Source organism: Vipera berus (genome assembly GCF_964194415.1).
Source record: "Vipera berus genome assembly, chromosome: 4".
Classification (NCBI taxonomy): domain Eukaryota; kingdom Metazoa; phylum Chordata; class Lepidosauria; order Squamata; family Viperidae; genus Vipera; species Vipera berus.
The window spans coordinates 5,478,958-5,496,403 of NC_138206.1; the positions used below are offsets into that span (position 1 = coordinate 5,478,958).

At 45.1% G+C, this 17,446-nt stretch overlaps 1 protein-coding gene across 1 annotated transcript in view; it reads right to left on the minus strand.

Annotated features, from left to right (window-relative positions):
• Positions 1–216: 216 nt before the first annotated feature.
• The window catches only part of GAB2 (GRB2 associated binding protein 2), a 141,059-nt gene continuing 123,829 nt past the window's right edge, over positions 217–17,446 (minus strand). Inside the window, exons 5-10 of the mRNA XM_081327825.1 lie at positions 16,513–16,607; positions 12,969–13,254; positions 11,535–11,625; positions 7,083–7,185; positions 4,951–5,076; positions 217–3,423 (exon numbers count right to left, since the gene is read on the minus strand). Coding sequence (XP_081183951.1) covers positions 3,280–3,423; positions 4,951–5,076; positions 7,083–7,185; positions 11,535–11,625; positions 12,969–13,254; positions 16,513–16,607 — 845 coding nt within the window. The 3' untranslated portion in view covers positions 217–3,279. The remainder of the gene's footprint in view (positions 3,424–4,950; positions 5,077–7,082; positions 7,186–11,534; positions 11,626–12,968; positions 13,255–16,512; positions 16,608–17,446) is intronic.

Consider the following 17,446-nt stretch of genomic DNA (forward strand, 5'->3'; position numbering starts at 1 on the left):
ATTCACAATAGCCTAAACCAGGGCTAGGCAACCTTGGCTCTTTTATGACTCGTGGACTTCAACTCCCAGAATTCCTGAGCCAGCATGGGGGAACTTTGGCCCCTTCATGATTTGCGGACTTCAACTCCCAGAATTACTGAGCCAGCATGGGGGAACTATGGCCCCTTCATGACTTGCGGACTTCAACTCCCAGAATTCCTCAGCCAGCATGGGGGAACTTTGGCCCCTTCATGATTTGCGGACTTCAACTCCCAGAATTCCTGAGCCAGCGTGGCTCAGCTTGGAAACCTCTCCCTTTCCCCTCAGCAGGGCTGGCTCAGGAATTCTGGGAGTTGAAGTCCATGAGTCGTAAAAGAGCCAAGGTTGCCTAGCCCTGTCCTAAACCATACGGGAAAACCTTATCTAGGCCAACACCAACTCTGTTCTAGCATAATAAACACGTTCACCTGCTACATCTTTACTTGACCTGGGTTAATGGGCTGTGTGAACACAACGTTTGCCCTTTCTCCGCCCATCCGTGCCACGGCTTTCCTTGTCGCCGTCAGGAGGGTGTAGACAAGGAGGGCTAATCCATTTTTCGGGGAGAGCCTGATCCCAGCAACTCTTCAAAGGACCCTAGCCCTCTGCAACTTCTCTTGCAAGGCCCCTTTCCTCATTAATGGGGATGTCTGACTTAACAACAGGACAACCTTGCTAGAGGGGAGCGGAGCTGTACTTTCTGCAGGCTCTTTCAGCAGTTCCAAGAAGGCTCCACACCCATTTGCACCACTCAGGTGACCCTGAGGACACAGGTAAACCTCCAAGTGGCCTCAACGATTCCCAGAGGGAGTACTAGTGACCAGACGACTGCAGGGAATATAAATCCTTCCCTCCGCCACCGTTCAGTTGGAACTGAAGAAGCTTCTTGGGCGAGAAGCGAAACTTCTTCAAAGAAAGTGGGTTTATGAAGAAGAATGTCCAGTGGCTCCTGAAAAAGCACCCTGACCTGGATGACAGAGAATCTCCGTAGACGTAAAGCTCTGCAGAGATATACATGCTACCCGCATAAAACTAGCACTGTAGTAAAAAAAATGAGATATTATATAAAGGATCTGCAAACTAACAGGGCCCCATTTGGGGAAATGTGGTGAAACAGATTCGTCTGTTGTTGTTTTAGATCTCGTCTCAACACAGGTAGTACTCAACTTACAACCATTTGTTAAGCGGCTGTTTGAAGTTACAATGGCTTTGAAAAAAAAGGGACTTATGACTGTTTTTCACTCTTACGACCATCACAGCATCCTCAGGGTCATGTGATCAAACCGGGGTGTATTTACAACATTTGCAATGTTCCCGGGATCAGCTGATCACTATTTTTGACCTTCCCAACCGGCTTCTGACAAGTAAACTCAATGGGGGAAGCTGGATTTGCTTAACCACCGTCTGATTCCCTTAAACAACTGCAGCGATTCACTTAACAACCGTGGCTTGTAAAATTAAGCGCTATTCGTTCAACAACCGTCTCGCTTAGCCACAGCAATTCTGGTCCCAATTTGTGGTCATAAAGTCGAGGACGACTTAAATCTAGGCAAAGGGGTAACGTGAAATATCCTTCTGGAGAACACCCCCATCGTTACATCTGCATTAGTTACATTTGCCAGTTTGCCCTTTTTCAACTGTGACGCTCTAAATTCAGCAATGCATTTTGATTTATTATTACTATTACTATTATTATTTTGCATTCATGTCAGAAGCACTGAGACGCTTCTGGGTTGAAAGGATTAGCCGGTGACATCACTATGGTCCTGGGGATGCCCAGTTGGGGGGTCCTTTTACGTCCCTGGCAGGAGCTGGAGCAAAGGACAGGAGCTCAACCGTATCGCAGTTCTTGGACCTCGAACGTGGGCTTGCTAATGTCCTGCCCAGCGTCCCAACCACTTAAGCCCCCGTACTCCTACTGTATTTCCCCGAAAATAAGACCCAACCACAAAATTAGCCCTAGCGTGATTTTTCAGGATGCTCATAGTATAAGCCCCACCCCCAAAATAAGCCCCAGTTAAGATCACCAGCCAGACAGATGCATTTAGTACCGTATTTCCCCGAATATAAGACCTAACCGGAAAATAAGCCCTGATGCGTCTTTTGGAGCAAAAATTAATATAAAACCCGGTCTTATTTTGGGGAAAACACAGGTATTTTGAAAATGAAGATTTGCTTCGAATTGGGAGTGCTTGAGATAGGCAGCCAGGCATCGAATGCAGTTTGAAACATAGGGTGGATGGACTTTTAAATATCAAGGCTTTTATAACCAATACTATAAGGGTCCAACATCAAAATACTGTCCTTCTACCATATATACCGCACACCAGGTACCAAATACTGCCCAACACAGATTCAACTATTGTTAAGATCACGGACACCGATATCATATCTTCTATGAAGAGAAAACTATTGCGAAAACATCCAGAGACGCTCCAATCTTAAAATTCCTGCAGGAGAATTAGGAATATTTTTTTTTGCTTGTTGAGTGGGAAGGCGGCAGATGAGGAATTAATTTCAGTTCGAGATTTAATGCATTTAAAAAGCTGATTTATGCCAACATACTATTGTTTTCTCAACATGCTTGTCCTCAGAAGGACAATTGCATACTTTTTAGGGAATTCGCAGGATGGCAATTTACAGAAAGAGCCCCCCCCAAAATAAAATAAAATAAAATAAAAGGCATTGCTTAGAGATTTCTTCACCCTTTTGTGAAGCAATACAGCTAAGACCACTTTGTAAAGAGATTGCTGAAAATCAAATCCACTTAGGATGAGTAGCTGGCCATTATTATTATTATTACTATTGTTATTATTATCATCAACATCGCCACCACCCCCGTCATCTCTAAAAGAGCTGGAGGCAGAAGAAAGAGGCCAAAATTAGGCCGTAAGTTCCAACTGACAGCAGGAAACCGGCAAAGAGAAGGTGCGGGATGCCAAAATAGTGATCTGCAGATAGAAAGTGGATCGAAGAAAGTTTGGAGACGGGCAGGTGAGTGAGAAGCCAGCGTTGAGTCGCTGAATTCCTCCGAGCACAGCCAGCAGCTCGCTCATAACTGAAAAAAAAGCCTTTTGGAGGCCTTGATGCAGCTTTTCAGCCAAATGTTTTCCTGAAGAACTTTTGTTTTCAAAAGCAGAAGCACTCGGCCTTTCTGGAATCTTCTCCAAAGAGAAGGTAAAGCAAGGTGGACAAATTGATGGCCTCCTCGACTTCTAGAGGCCTCTGTGGTTTGTCAACCGCGCCTCCCCCCTCGCTTGGCTACTGCTTCACCGTCTTGCTGGGCTCAGACGACTGCCGGACATCGGTCCACTCCTGCATTGTGTTCTGCAAAGCTTGTGTCTTCTCCTTGTCCACCTGCACGTAGTCGACTTTCTCATCAGAAGCCACAGAGGATGTGGAAGGCTGGCCAGAGAAAGGAGAGAGGAGGAGAAAAGATGGGACAATGGTCCAGATTTTGCCTGGTTTGTCTTGCAATGCAAAGCAGTGTTTTTCAGGCTTGGCCACTTTTAAGAGTAGTGGACTTCAACTCCCAGAATTCCCCAGCCAGCCATGCTGGCTGGGGAATTCTGGGAGCTGAAGTCCACAAGTCTTAAACGGGCCAAAGTTGGAGATCCCTGTACAAGGTTACTTACTAAATGTCCAAATTTGGCAAATTTTAAGAGAAGTGGACTTGAATTCTGGGAGTGGAAGTCCACATGTCTTAAAGTCGCCAAGCTTGAAAAACACTAGTGCAAAGCATCAGATTCAACCCATTCAAGAAAAGAAATTTCCCCTCCTTCCTTAATGTTTTATTTAAGTAATAAAAGGGAGGGTTTTTTTAAAAAAAAAAAAACCCACAAACATTTCAATAGACTTGAAATTTCAATAGACTATTCAATTAAAAAAAACACTTAGAAATGACTGTTTTCAGTTTACGTTGTTGGAGATGCAGTGAAACAAATATTCTAATTAAAAGTATTCCATTTTAGTAAGAAGGAATGACATGTACTGTAGAGCTAGTTTGGTGTAGTGGTTAAGATGCTGGCCTAGAAAACAGAAGGTGCTGAGTTCTAATCCTGCTGTAGGTATGAAAGCCAGCTAGGTGAACTTGGGCTAATCACCAGGAAACTGTGAGTTCTAGTCTTGCATGAAAGCCAGCTGGGTGACTTTGGGCCAATCACCAGGAGATGGTGAGTTCTAGTCCTGCCTTAGGTATGAAAGCTGGCTGGGTGACTTTGGGCCAAGCACCAAGAAACAGTAAGTTCTAGTCCCACCTTGAGCAGAAAAGCTGACTGGCGGAGTTTGGGCAATTTTACCAGAACCTTAGGAACAGATATCAAAGTCCTAAAATTGCCGATTCCTTGCATATTTCATCCTTCTGGTTAGATGTGGCTTTGTGTTACATTTTTGTGCCTAAGGCGGGAATAAACTCACAGTCTCCTGGTAATTGATGCAAAGTCACCCAGTCGGTTTTGATGCCTAAGGTGGGACTAGAACTCACTGTCTCCTGGTGATTGGATCAAAGTCACCCAATTAACTTTCATGCCTAAGGTGGGACTAGAACTCACAGTCTTCTGCTGATTGGGCCAAAGTCACCCAATTAAATTTCATGACTAAGGTGGGACTAGAACTCACCATCTCCTGGTGATTGGCCCAAAGTCACCCAATTAGCTTTCATGGCTAAGGTGGGACTAGAACTCACTGTCTCCTGGTGATTGGCCCAAAGTCACCCAGCCGGCTTTCATGCATAAGGCAGTACTAGAACTCACTCTCTTCTGGTTTCTAGCCTGGTGCCTTCACTATCAGACCAAACTGGCTCTCTAGTTGAGTTTGTCACGCCAACTGGCAGACTTTCCACTCAACTGCATTTCAGCCAGTTGTCCCGTGCCCACATGTTTTGTCTATGGTTCGGTGTGGGATGGTTACGAAGCTTTCAGAACTGGATTGTACCTTTCGGTGAGGGCCAGGTGAGCTCGGCTGAAAGTCCAAAGCCAGGTAATCAACACTTGTGGTGCTCTTCTTTTGGGCTGGACTACTCTTCCCACTTGGAATGGGAGATGCAGAAATGGGGTTTTGCTAAAATTAAAGCAGTTAGGAGCAATCAGTCAAGCAACAGCAAAAGGCCCATTCAAACAATCAGTCAAAATCTGCATCTTGATTTCCCTAACTTCTGCAAGATATTAGTTTCCCTTCCCCATTAATTCAGACTAAAAGGCCCTCTGTGTAGAAATTCAGTATAAGTATAAAAGAGGCATTCATATACAGGTGGTCCTCGACTTACGACCACAATTGAGCCCAACGTTTCTGTTGCTAAACAAGACGGTGGTTAGGTGAGTTTTGACCTGTTTTATGACTTTTCTTGCCACAGTTGTTAAATAAATCACTGCAGTTGTTCGAGAATCCATTTCGAGAATTCAAATAAAACTCCAGGTTCATTCCGTTTCTGAAATTCTTACTGTTTATTGGATACGCTGCTTGGTTATGTCGAGGCAAAACTAACTCTGAGGTTCCCGCACCAATTCATAGACTTAAAGAACAGTTTCCCCAGCCAAACCCCCAAGGTCTTACGTAATCCATTATCAATCCATTATTGTTATGGGAACCATCTGCTTCAAATCCACACCTGTTCTGGTGTCCTTGAAAAGGTTTCAGGTTCCTACGGTCTGCAGCTGAATCGAAGAAGTTTTGTTTCTCCATCTACCCACTTGAAAGTAACCCCTCTCCCCCACCCTTAATCTAAAGGCAAGTTGAAATGCTGCTAAAGTTTCATCTTTGACAGTTAAGTTAGTAACAAGGTTGTTAAGCAAATATGGCTCCCCTTTTGACTTGTCAAAGGTTGCAAAAGCCACTTGCCAAGTGTCCAAATTTTAATCACATGACCATGTGGAGGCTAGAACGATCGTAAGGCTGAAAAACCATCCAAGTCACTTTTTTCAGTAACTTATAAGTCACTTTTTTAATATAACTTTGGGCAGTCACTAAACAAATGGTTGTAAGTCGAGGGTGTGCAAGCTATTGCCTTATTTCCAGATGCCGACAGAATCTTAACAGTAAAATTTTCTTGTTGTTTAATCAGTTGTCTGGGAGCCCTGAGTCCTGTGTCAAAATTTTGAAGCCAGATTTTAGAGCCTTTATAAGAATAAATATGGGCAATCTTCAACTTACAATCATTCATTTAGTGACCATTCAAAGTTACCAAAAACTTCGAAAAAAGGGACTTAGGCTGTTTTTTACAGCTATGTCCACTGTAGTATCCCCACGGTCACATGATCAAAGTTTGGTTGCAGTGTCCCGGGATCATGTGATCCCCTTTTGTGACCTTCTGACAAGCAAAGTGTCATGGTTCTGACAGATAAAACTCTTCAAAGAACTTCAAGGCATTGTCTACCTTAAAGAATCTTTATTCGAGTAGCATAGCATTAACAGTCATGAATCACATTCCCCAATTAGTTTGAAATGCAGGCTTCCCCTCCAGTTCTCCAGCCTGCCAATTCTTATCATCTCTTATTTCAATAACCTTGGTTCTCACACTAGGTTCAGCATTGTTATGTCTAGCTAAACCCTCATGCACATTCCTCCCCCCCAACATCAGCTAACTTTAACTCTAATTCTAAGAGTAAAACATGAGAAGAAAATGACTGCAGACTCCATCTGTTGTCAAAGCAAAAACATCCGATGTTAGCAGCGTTGATGCAAAGTCAATGGGGAAGCAGATTCGCTTAGTGACCGGGTCACTAATTTAACAACTGCAGTGATTCTCTTAAGAAATGGGGCAGAAGCGGTCGTGAAATGGGGCAAAACTCACTGAAGAAGTGTCTCACTTAGCAACAGAACGCTGGGCTCAATTGTGGTCCTGAGGATGACCTGTAACTTAAAACCAGACCATCCAATGTTGGCAACTTTAAGTCTTGTGGACTTCAACTCCCAGAATTCACTCACACAGGATATCTGGGATTAGCTGCCTCTTCCTCCTTGGGAATGTTCCCCCCTCCCACTTAGGAAACCTCCCTCCTCACTACAGTCCATCACAGAAGATATGGGAGAAAAGCTCAAAAGAGAAAGAAGCATTTATAAAAACTTACCATGGCCACATAATTTTCTTCACTATCTCCCGAGTCAGTGCTGGTGATACTTTGAGTAGAGGTGGGACGACAATATTGAGAAAAGTTGGAACTGAAGGTCTGGCTAAAAGGAGAGCATCCAGAAGAAAAGGTTATGACAAGTCACAAGAGGGCTTTATCTGCCAAGCTTGGAGCAGATGGACAGACTTAACCACAGTTTCGGTGGGGAAACGGTGAGCATCTTAGACCAAGTCAAGTCCAAAAATGATAATAGAGAATTCCTGGAAGCCTGGCAGATAAATCGGCCATCGACCAGCACATTGAGATAAACAACATCTACATACCATTCAAAAGAGACAATCAAACAGCCCCAAAGGAAGCAAACAGAATAACAGAATAGCAGCCCTGGAAGGGACCTTGGAGGTCTTCTAGTCCAACCCCCTGCTCAAGCAGGAAGCCTTATACCGTTTCAGACAGCTGGTTGTCCAATCTCTTCTTAAAAAAAAGAGACCAAAACACTTCCTCACCAGATGAGCAGAGGTTAACACCAAGATTAGCACTGGATCAGGGGTGTCAAACTCGCGACGTCACGTGACATGTCGTGACATATCGTGACTTTTTTTTCCCATTGCCGGTAATGGGACGGGCGCGGTTTCACCACGGCTCATCTGGCCCGCGGGCCGGCAGTTTGACACCCCTGCCCTAGACCAACAATCAAGTAAACAATACCCCAATCCAGGAACAACCAATGCAGGCCCAAACAAGCTAACAGTAAACAAGAGCCTAATCAAGGAACTACCAAGAAATGTTAAATGGTATACAGAGTAAATGATGTAGGGTCCCCTGTTTGAGCAGGGGCTGGACTAGAAGACCTCCAAAGTCCCTTCCAATTCTGTTAAAGAACATTCCTTCCAAAACTGACAGGGCAAGCCACTGGTATATTTATTTTTATTTATTTTTTATTTTAATTCCATTTATATCCCGCCCTTTTCCGAAGACTCAGGGCGGCTTACAAGCTTAGCAGTAGCCTTCATTCTATGTATATGCCTGCTTATTAGGGCTTTCACACACCCCCCCAAGTGGCATTATTACAAAGTCAGCTTAATTGAGTGCAAACTTAACTCCTTTCTAGCACTGATGATGTTACCTAGTTGGGCTATGAAACATGTGCAAGAAAACCACCAAGCTCAGAGAGCATCAAGGACCTCCACAGTCCTCCTCCTCCCCCCCCAAACTCCCTTCTCTTCTAGCCCTGATGATGTTACCTAGTTGGATCATGAAAGGTCCGCAAGAAAACCACCCAGCTCAGAGAGCAGCGAGGACCCCCACAGTTAGAGCTTCCAAGCTGAAGATCAGGGAAGTAACCAAGACAAAGGAATACGATGAAGAATTCAGGAATGCAGGACAGACCTCATCATTCACATAATCGAGTGAGCACATGGTAGTGCGCAACATGCCCAATGACAAAGAGCCGGGCTGAAAGCATACCAAGGCAAAACGGCATCTTGAAAAAGTGTTTCAGAGTTAAAGCACCGGTGGAAATTGTTTGGATAAGGCTTCGCGTCCTCTAGACGTTGTGGGTGCTCCGTCACTGGTGGTTTTCGAGACTGGACCACCATTTGTCTAGAACGGTATAGGAATAGCAGAGTTGGAAGGGACCTTGGAGGTCTTCCAGTCCAACCCCCTGATCAAGAAGAAGACCCTACACCATTTCAGACAAACGGTCTCTTCTTGAAAGGCTCCAGTGACGGAGCACCCACAACTTCTGTTGGCAAGCCCTTCCACTGGGTAACTGTCCTCACTGTTGGGAAGTTCCTCCTTAATTCCAGGTTGCTTCTCTCCTTGATGAGTTTCGATCCATCGTTTCTTGACCTGACCTCTTGGCGCTTTGGAAAATAAGTTGACCCCCCCCTCTTCTTTGTGGCTTGAGCAGGGAGATGGACTAGAAGACCTGCAACTCAATTACTTCCAACTCAATTACTCTGTCTTTTGAAGCTATTTTTTTAATTTATTTTAATTCCATTTATATCCCGCCCTTCTCCGAAGACTCAGGGCGGCTTACAAACTTAGCAGTAGCCTTCATTCTATGTATATGCCTGCTTATTAGGGCTTTCACACCCCTCCCAAGCGGCATTATTACAAAGTCAACTTAATTGCCCCCAACAATCTGGGTCCTCATTTTACCTACCTCGGAAGGATGGAAGGCTGAGTCAACCTTGAGCCTGGTGGGATGCGAACCTGCACTAATTGCAGGCAGCTGGTGTTACTTAAGGAGGCATTAGCCCACTGCTCCACTGCTTCTGATTTTATATTAAGCTATACATGGGAAATGTCTGGGCCTGCCTTAGGAGGATGTGTGAACTCAACCCCTGTGCTTTTGCAAATTCTGGGCTTAAGTGTCTGAGCTGGTGGACAGCGGGTGACTCCACAAGGGTGACCTCACCAAGAGACAAACCCATCTTTCTCCTCCCAGACAATGAATTTACAATCTGAATTAGGGCATGACAAATTGTCTGCAGCCTAACAGACATCTCCTTTCAACTGTTCATGGGTGGATGGCTAGCTCAGCCCCAGGGGAAAGATGCTCTACGTCAGAAGGGTCAGGGGCTATTTTAGCATGAAGGGGAAGAGATGGGCCATGCTTTGACCCAAATGTGCTTTGAGGAATCTCACAGACCCAGGCCCTGTATTCTTAAACAGCTGTGTGTATTCCCCAGAATTGTGCAGTTGCTCTTCGCTGCGACAGCACAATCCCAGGAAAAGATTCACTCCATTTAAGGAGGGGCAGAATTAGCTGTAAACACCATGAAAGCACCTTGGGAGTCTGAAAAAGTGCACAGCCCTGTGTGTGTGTGTGTGTGTGTGTGTGTGTGTGTGTGTGTGTGTGTGTTTTCCTAAGTGTTTAGGCCAGGGGTCTTCAAACTTGGCCCCTTCATGACTTGTGGACTTCAATTCCCAGAATTCCTGAGCCAGCATGGGGGAAACTATGGCCCCTTCATATCTTGCAGACTTCAATTCCCAGAATTCCTGAGCCATCATGGGGGGGAACTATGGCTCCCTTCATGACTTCAACTCCCAGAATTCCTGAGCCAGCATGGGGGAGCTATGGCCCCTTCAAGCCTGGCTAAGGAATTCTGGGATTTGAAGTCCACAAGTCATAAAAGGGCCAAGTTTGAAGACCCCTGGTTTAAGAAGTGTTTTTCAACCTTGCTGGCTTTAAGATGGTTGGACTTTAACTCCCAGAATTCCTCAGCCGACAGCTGTGATAGTAACTTAACATCTGCAGTGTTTCACTTAACAACCGCTGTAAGAAAGGTCATAAAATGGGGCAAAACTCACTTAACAGCGGTCTTGCTTAGCAAATTAGTCAAGGACTACCCTGTATATATAATTCAAGCAGGAGAACGTAGCTAATGCGCTTTCATCCTCCCATTTCCCTCACAACAACAACCCTATGAGGTGGCTTGAGCTGAGAGAGAAAGTGACCGGCCCAAAGTCACTCAGTGCGTTTTTCATGCCTAAGGCGGGACTACAACTCACTGCCTCCTGGTGATTGGCCCAAAATCACCAGGCCAGCTTTCACGCCTAAGGTGGGACTAGAACTCACAGTGGCGCCTTATGCATGATACTCTTTCATTCTTCCTATTTTCCCCAAAATAACAACCTTGTGAGGTGCATTGGGCTTTAAGTCACTCAGTCTGTTTTTCATGCATAAAATGGGACTGGAACTCACCGTCTCCTGATGACTGGCCCAAAATCACCCAGCCAGCTTTCATGCATAAGGCGGGACTAGAACTCACAGTCTCCTGGTGATGGGCCCAAAGTCACCCAGCTGGTTTTGATGCCTAAGGCGGGACTAGAACTCACAGTCTCCTAGTGAGGGGCCCAAAGTCACCCAGCTGGTTTTGAAGCCTAAGGTGGGACTAGAACCCACAGTCTCCTAGTGAGGGGCTCAAAGTCACCCAGCTGGTTTTGATGCCTAAGGTGGCACTAGAACTCACAGTCTCCTAGTGAGGGGCCCAAAGTCACCCAGCTGGTTTTGAAGCCTAAGGTGGGACTAGAACTCACTGTCTCCTAGTAAGGGGCCCAAAGTCACCCAACTGGCTTTGATGCCTAAGGTGGGACTAGAACTCACTGTCTCCTAGTGAGGGGCCCAAAGTCACCCAGCTGGTTTTGATGCCTAAGGTGGGACTAGAACTCACTGTCTCCTAGTGAGGGGCCCAAAGTCACCCAACTGGCTTTGATGCCTAAGGCAGGACTAGAACTCACTGTCTCCTGGTGATGGGCCCAAAGTCACCCAGCTGGCTTTCATGCCTAAGGTGGGACTAGAACTCACTGTCTCTTAGTGAGGGGCCCAAAGTGACCCAGCTGACTTACATGCCTAAGGCGGGACTAGAACTCACCGTCTCCTGGTTTTTCAATAATCATTAAACCAAACTGGCTCTTTAAAAAGCAAGTCAGGATTATACTCACCCGGGTCTAGACCACGATTTTGTGACCGGCGATTTAAAGGGCAGTTCATCAATGACTGAATTGCCCCTTAGGTCAAGGGGGGTCGGTTTAGCTGGGTGAGAAAGAGAATCAGAGTTAGGCTGGACAGCTGCTTGAGCTGAAATGATTAAAAGTATAATATTTCCCACAGGCATCAAATGGAACACAACTCTGAGGTCCCTTGTAGCCTTCTGTGGTTTGTATATATGGTCTCCACCTTCCTTGGGGTGATTTGTCCACCCTGTCAGTAAACAGGCAAAATCCGCAGGGGGAGTCTAAATAAATTTAATATTTTTGTTGCTATATTTGTCCGTCAAACTGAAAGTAGGCACAGTCTTACAACTGATCGCTTAGCGACTGTTCAGCGTTTGCAAGAGACCTCCGAAAGGCTAGTTACGATCCAAATTCAAAGGGGCAACAGCCACGCCCTCCTGTGGCCACATCAACACTATCTACTTTCAGTTTGATAGATCAATAAAATCAGCAGAACACCCATCCATCCATCCATCCACCCATTCTTTTCATTATCCATCCTCCACCCAACCATCACCCAATCCTCTCCATCTTCCTTTTCATCATCCATCCATCCATCCTCCATCCAACCATCCCCCACCCCCTCTCCATCTTCCTTCATCATCCATTCATCCTCCATTCATCTACTGTTCCATCCATCCATCCATCTTTTCCAGCATCCATCCATCCTTTCACCTATCCATCTTTTCATTATCCATCTATCCACACATCCTTCCTTTCATCATCCATCCACCCATTCTTTTCATTATCCATCCTCCACCCAACCATCACCCAACCATCTCTCCATCTTCCTTTTCATCATCCATTCATCATGCACTCCATCGATCCATCCCTTTTTTATCATACACCCATCCATCTTTTCCAGCATCCATCCATCCATCTTTCTTTTCATCATACACCCATCCATCCTTCATCATCCATCCATCCATCCATTCTTTTCATCATCCATCCATCCATTCACCCATCTTCATCATCCATCCATCTATTCTTCCACCCATCCTTCCTTTCATCATCCATCCATCCATCCATCCATCCATCCATCCATCCATCCATTCTTTTCATCATCCATCATCCATCCTCCATCCAACCATCACCCACCCCTCTCTATCTTCCTTTGCATCATCCATCCATCCTCCATTCATCATCTACTCCTCCATCCATCCTTCTTTTCATCATCCACCCATCCATCTTTTCATTATCCATCTATCCACCCATCCTTCCTTTCATCCATCCATCCAACCATCCTCCATCCATCCTCCATCCAACCATCACCCACCCCTCTCTCCATCTTCCTTTCCATCAACCATCCATCATCCACTCATCCATCCATCCATCCCTCCAAAGAGCGCCCTGGCCCACTCCCTTCTTGTTGCAAGTCTTCACCTTTTCGATCTGGTTTCAGGTTGCGATTGATGGGTGGGGGCTGGATGTCACTCATCCGCCTGGAGGGCTGTGAGCTGCTGTTGCCACCTTTCTGCGCTGGGAAGGTGGCCGAGGCATGGCCCATCAGGTCCAGGTGATGTGGCCCAGGGCTCATTGGGATGTAGAGGTGCTGGGAGCTGTCACTGGAGCACTCCGCGCTTTGCAGGAGCGAAGAGCTTGGATTCATGGGCACGTAGTTGTCTTCGGAGTCCGTGCTATGGGAGCGAGCCACAGCCGTTTTGTTTTGCTGGGACAGAAAGTGAAAGTTGAGTCAGAAGAGGGAATGTAGGAAAACATTCCATATCTAGGGCTGTAAGGCAGCCTGAATTTCAAGTTTGCTCGATGAAGACAAGTTTCTAGTCCTTAAGGCTCTAGACCAATACCTTGGAAAGTGCTGGAGAAAGACATGATTGCTCTCTGTTAAGGGCAAAGAGAGGAAAAGAGAATTCGATGAGGTTGCTAACATGTATCAGCCAATAATTATTTATTTGCTTTCATTGTGGATGACCCTCGTGTTTCGTCAGCTGGCAGCCCACTCAACTTGCCGTGGGACAATTCAACCAGTACAAAACTTGAATTATTTCAACAACAATAACAAGAGTAATAAAATAAAGTCAATCCAGAAGTACAAGAATTGCAATAATTTCGACGAAAACACAGTCACCCCTAATAGAAGGAACGGAATGAAACGATTAATGCAGCAAAATGTCTATGGAGATTCTCAGCCATCCAAGACGTGATGGTCCCAAGGGTGCTTTTTTAAAAAATTGTTTTAATAAAAAAGGCAACTGGGCTTTCTTTGTTTTCCTTGAAGACGTTTCGCTTGTCATCCAAGAAGCTCCTTCAGTTCATGGAAGGAACTGAAGAAGCTTTTTGGATGGCAAGCGAAATGTCTTCAAAGAAAGTCCAGTCGCCTTTTAAAAAAAACAACAACACTTTTGGGATTAATTACAGCACTGAATTGTCCCATAACAAGTTGGTCATGATGAGTTGTCACGCCACGAGTTGGCCGTGGCGAGTTGTCCTAGACTCCTCATCCGGCCACCAAATTAGAAGGTTGGTGAGGAACATCTAGGCTTTGAGCCATGCAGAATCAAACTATTTAAGGAATACTTCCCACCTCGGAAGTTCTGGAGATGATTCTCCAGATGCCATAATAATAAAATAATAATAATAATAATAATAATAATAATAATAATAATAATAATAATAATAATAATAATAATAATAATAATAATAATAATAATAATAATAATAATAATAATAAGTTGGAAGGGACCTTGGAGGTCATCTAGTCTAACCCCCTGCTCAGGCAGGAAACCCTATACCATTTCAGACAAATGGCTGGCCAGTCTCTTCTTAAAAACTTCCAGTGTTGGAGCATTCACCACTTCTGGAGGCAGGTTGTTCCACTGGTTAGTTGTTCTCACTGTCAGGAAGTTTCTCCTTAGTTCTAGGTTGCTTCTCTCCTTGACTAGTTTCCATCCGTTGCTTCTTGTCCTGCTTTCAGGTGCTTCGGAGAATAGCTTGACTGCCTCTTCTTTGGGGCAGCCCCTGAGATATTGGAACACTGCTATCATGTCACCCCTCGCCCTTCTCTTCATTAAACTACACATACCCAATTCCAGCAACCGTTCCCTATATGTTTTAGCCTCCAGTCCCCCAATCATCTTTGTTGCTCTTCTCTGTACTCTTTCTAGAGTCTTGACATCTTTTTTACATCGTGGTGACCAAAACTGGATGCAGTATTCCAGGTGTGGCCTTACCAAAGCATTGTAAAGTGGTATTAGTACTTCACTTGATCTTGATTCTATCCCTCTGTTAATGCAGCCTAGCACTGTGTTGGCTTTTTTGGCAGCTGCAGCACACTGCTGGCTCATATTTAAGTGATTGTCCACTAGGACTCCAAGATCTCTCTCACAGTTACTACTATTGAGCAAGGTACCACCTATACTATACCTGTGCATTTGATTTTTCCTGCCTAAATGTAGAACCTTACTTTTTTCACCATTGAATTTCATTTTGTTAGATAGTGCCCAGTGTTCGAGTCTGTCCAGATCCTCCTGTATCTTAAGCCTATCTTCTGGAGTATTGGCTATTCCTGCCAGCTTGGTGTCGTCTGCAAATTTGATGAGTTCCCCATCTATCCCCTCGTCCAAATCGTTGATGAAGATGTTGAAGAGCACTGGGCCCAGAACAGAGCCCTGGGGCACCCCACTACACACTTCCTTCCATGTAGATGCGGTTCCATTGAGGACCACACGCTGAGTACAGCCGGTCAGCCAGCTACGAATCCATCTGGTGGTGATGCTATCTAACCCACATTTTTCTATCTTATCAAGTAGTAGGTTGTGATCTACTTTATCAAATGCCTTACTGAAGTCCAAGTAAATTATATCTACAGCATTCCTCTGGTCCACTAGTTTTGTCACTTGGTCAAAGAATGCAATAAGATTTGTCTGGCATGATCTGTTTTTGACAAACCCATGTTGGCTTTTAGTGATAACTTTGTTCGCATCAAGGTGTTCGCTGATTTGTTGTTTGATTATCTTTTCCAGAATCTTCCCAGGTATTCACCAAACCAAGGCAAGGAGTTTCCGAAGAGTCGCTTATGAAATGCCTTTCTTAGGAAAATCACTTAGACTCATCGTTTTTCATCACCAGCCAGAGATGTTCCACTTCCCCCAGACAGAACTGATTGATGTTGCTTGTCACTAGGGCAGACAACAGTATTGCAGGAGAAATTGCTCCCCTGGATTCTGCTTTGGTCAGCTCCAGTTCCAAAGTTGTCATCAGGACCAAAGGCTTTCCAGCAGTGTGCAGTCCTTCCAACAGGTTTCTTGAAGATTTACAGAAGAGCCAACAGGCAACTTGTCCCAAAGGTGCTTTTTCAAATGACAACTGGGGTTTCTTGTTTTTCCCCCCTTGAAAATATTTTGCTTTTCACTCAAGAAAATGTTGTTGTTGGGGAGGGGAGGGGAGGGTTGGGGAGAGGGGAGGGGGAGGAGGGAGTTTTTTGTATTTAAAAATGTATTGTAAAACTTTTCAATAATAAAAAAAAGAAAATGTTGTTGTTGTTGTTGTTGTTGTTGTTGTTGTTGTTGTTGTTGTTGTTGTTGTTCTTCTTCTTCTTCTTCTTCTTCTTCTTCTTCTTCTTCTTCTTCTTCTTCTTCTTCTTCTTCTTCTTCTTCTATCCTTTTTCCTCCTGTGTCTCAATTAACTTTCCTCCTCCTCCTCCTCCTCCTCCTCCTCCTTCTCCTCCTCCTCCTCCTCCTTCTGCCTTCCTTTTATTCCTGTGTCTCAATTAACTTTTCTCCTCCTCCTCTCCTCCTCCTCCTCCTCTCCCCCAAAAACTTTTTCAAGGGAAAATCCCCCAAGAAAGTCCAGTTGCCTTTTAAAAAAAACAAACAAACTTTGGAATAACCATGACCTGGATGACTGAGAATCTCCATAGACCTTTTTAACAAGCAACTCGAGACGTTTCTTGAAGCCCCGCAAAGCTCACCAGATACGAACTGGGTCCAACATTTGCAGACTCTGCTGATGGCCCTGGGCCACTGACGCTGGGCTGGGGGTATTCGTAGGCTTCACAGGAAGAAGCTGGAATTGAAAGCATGAAAATAAAACAAAGAAGAAACAGGAGAGCAAGTCAACACCTCAAACGCAGGGTTAGAAGTCAGCGAAGGTCAGTTTCGTCCATGTTTCTCAAACCTTGGCCAAGCTGAAGACACCTGGCTGGCTGGGGAATTCTGGGAGTTGAAGTCCAGACATTGTCAAGTTGCCAAGGCTGAGCAACACCGCTCCAATCTCACACCCCCATTTTTCATAGAGGTTGCGGCTGCCAATAAGAGGAATGTTGGGAAAAAGCCCCTTACTAAAATAATCTTCTGATGGAAAACAAGAGGTAGCTCAGCTACATGGTCCAATTCAAGGTGCTGGTTGTCACCTTAAGGCAGGGATAGGCAACCTTGGCCCCTTCATGACTTGCGGACTTAAACTCCCAGAATTCCTGAGCCAGCATGGGGAACTTTGGCCCCTTCATGACTTGTGGACTTCAACTCCCAGAATTCCTGAGCCAGCATGGGGAACTTTGGCCCCTTCATGACTTGCGGACTTAAACTCCCAGAATTCCTGAGCCAGCATGGGGAACTTTGGCCCCTTCATGACTTGTGGACTTCAACTCCCAGAATTCCTGAGCCAGCATGGGGAACTTTGGCCCCTTCATTTATTTATTTTTATTTTATTTTATTACATTTATATACCGCCCTTTCCCGAAGGACTCAGGACTCATGACTTGTGGACTTCAACTCCCAGAATTCCTGAGCCAGGATGGGGAACTGTGGTCCCTTCATGACTTGTGGGCTTTAACTCCCAGAATTCCTCAGCCAGCAAGGGAACTGTGGCCCCTTCATGACTTGTGGGCTTCAACTCCCAGAATT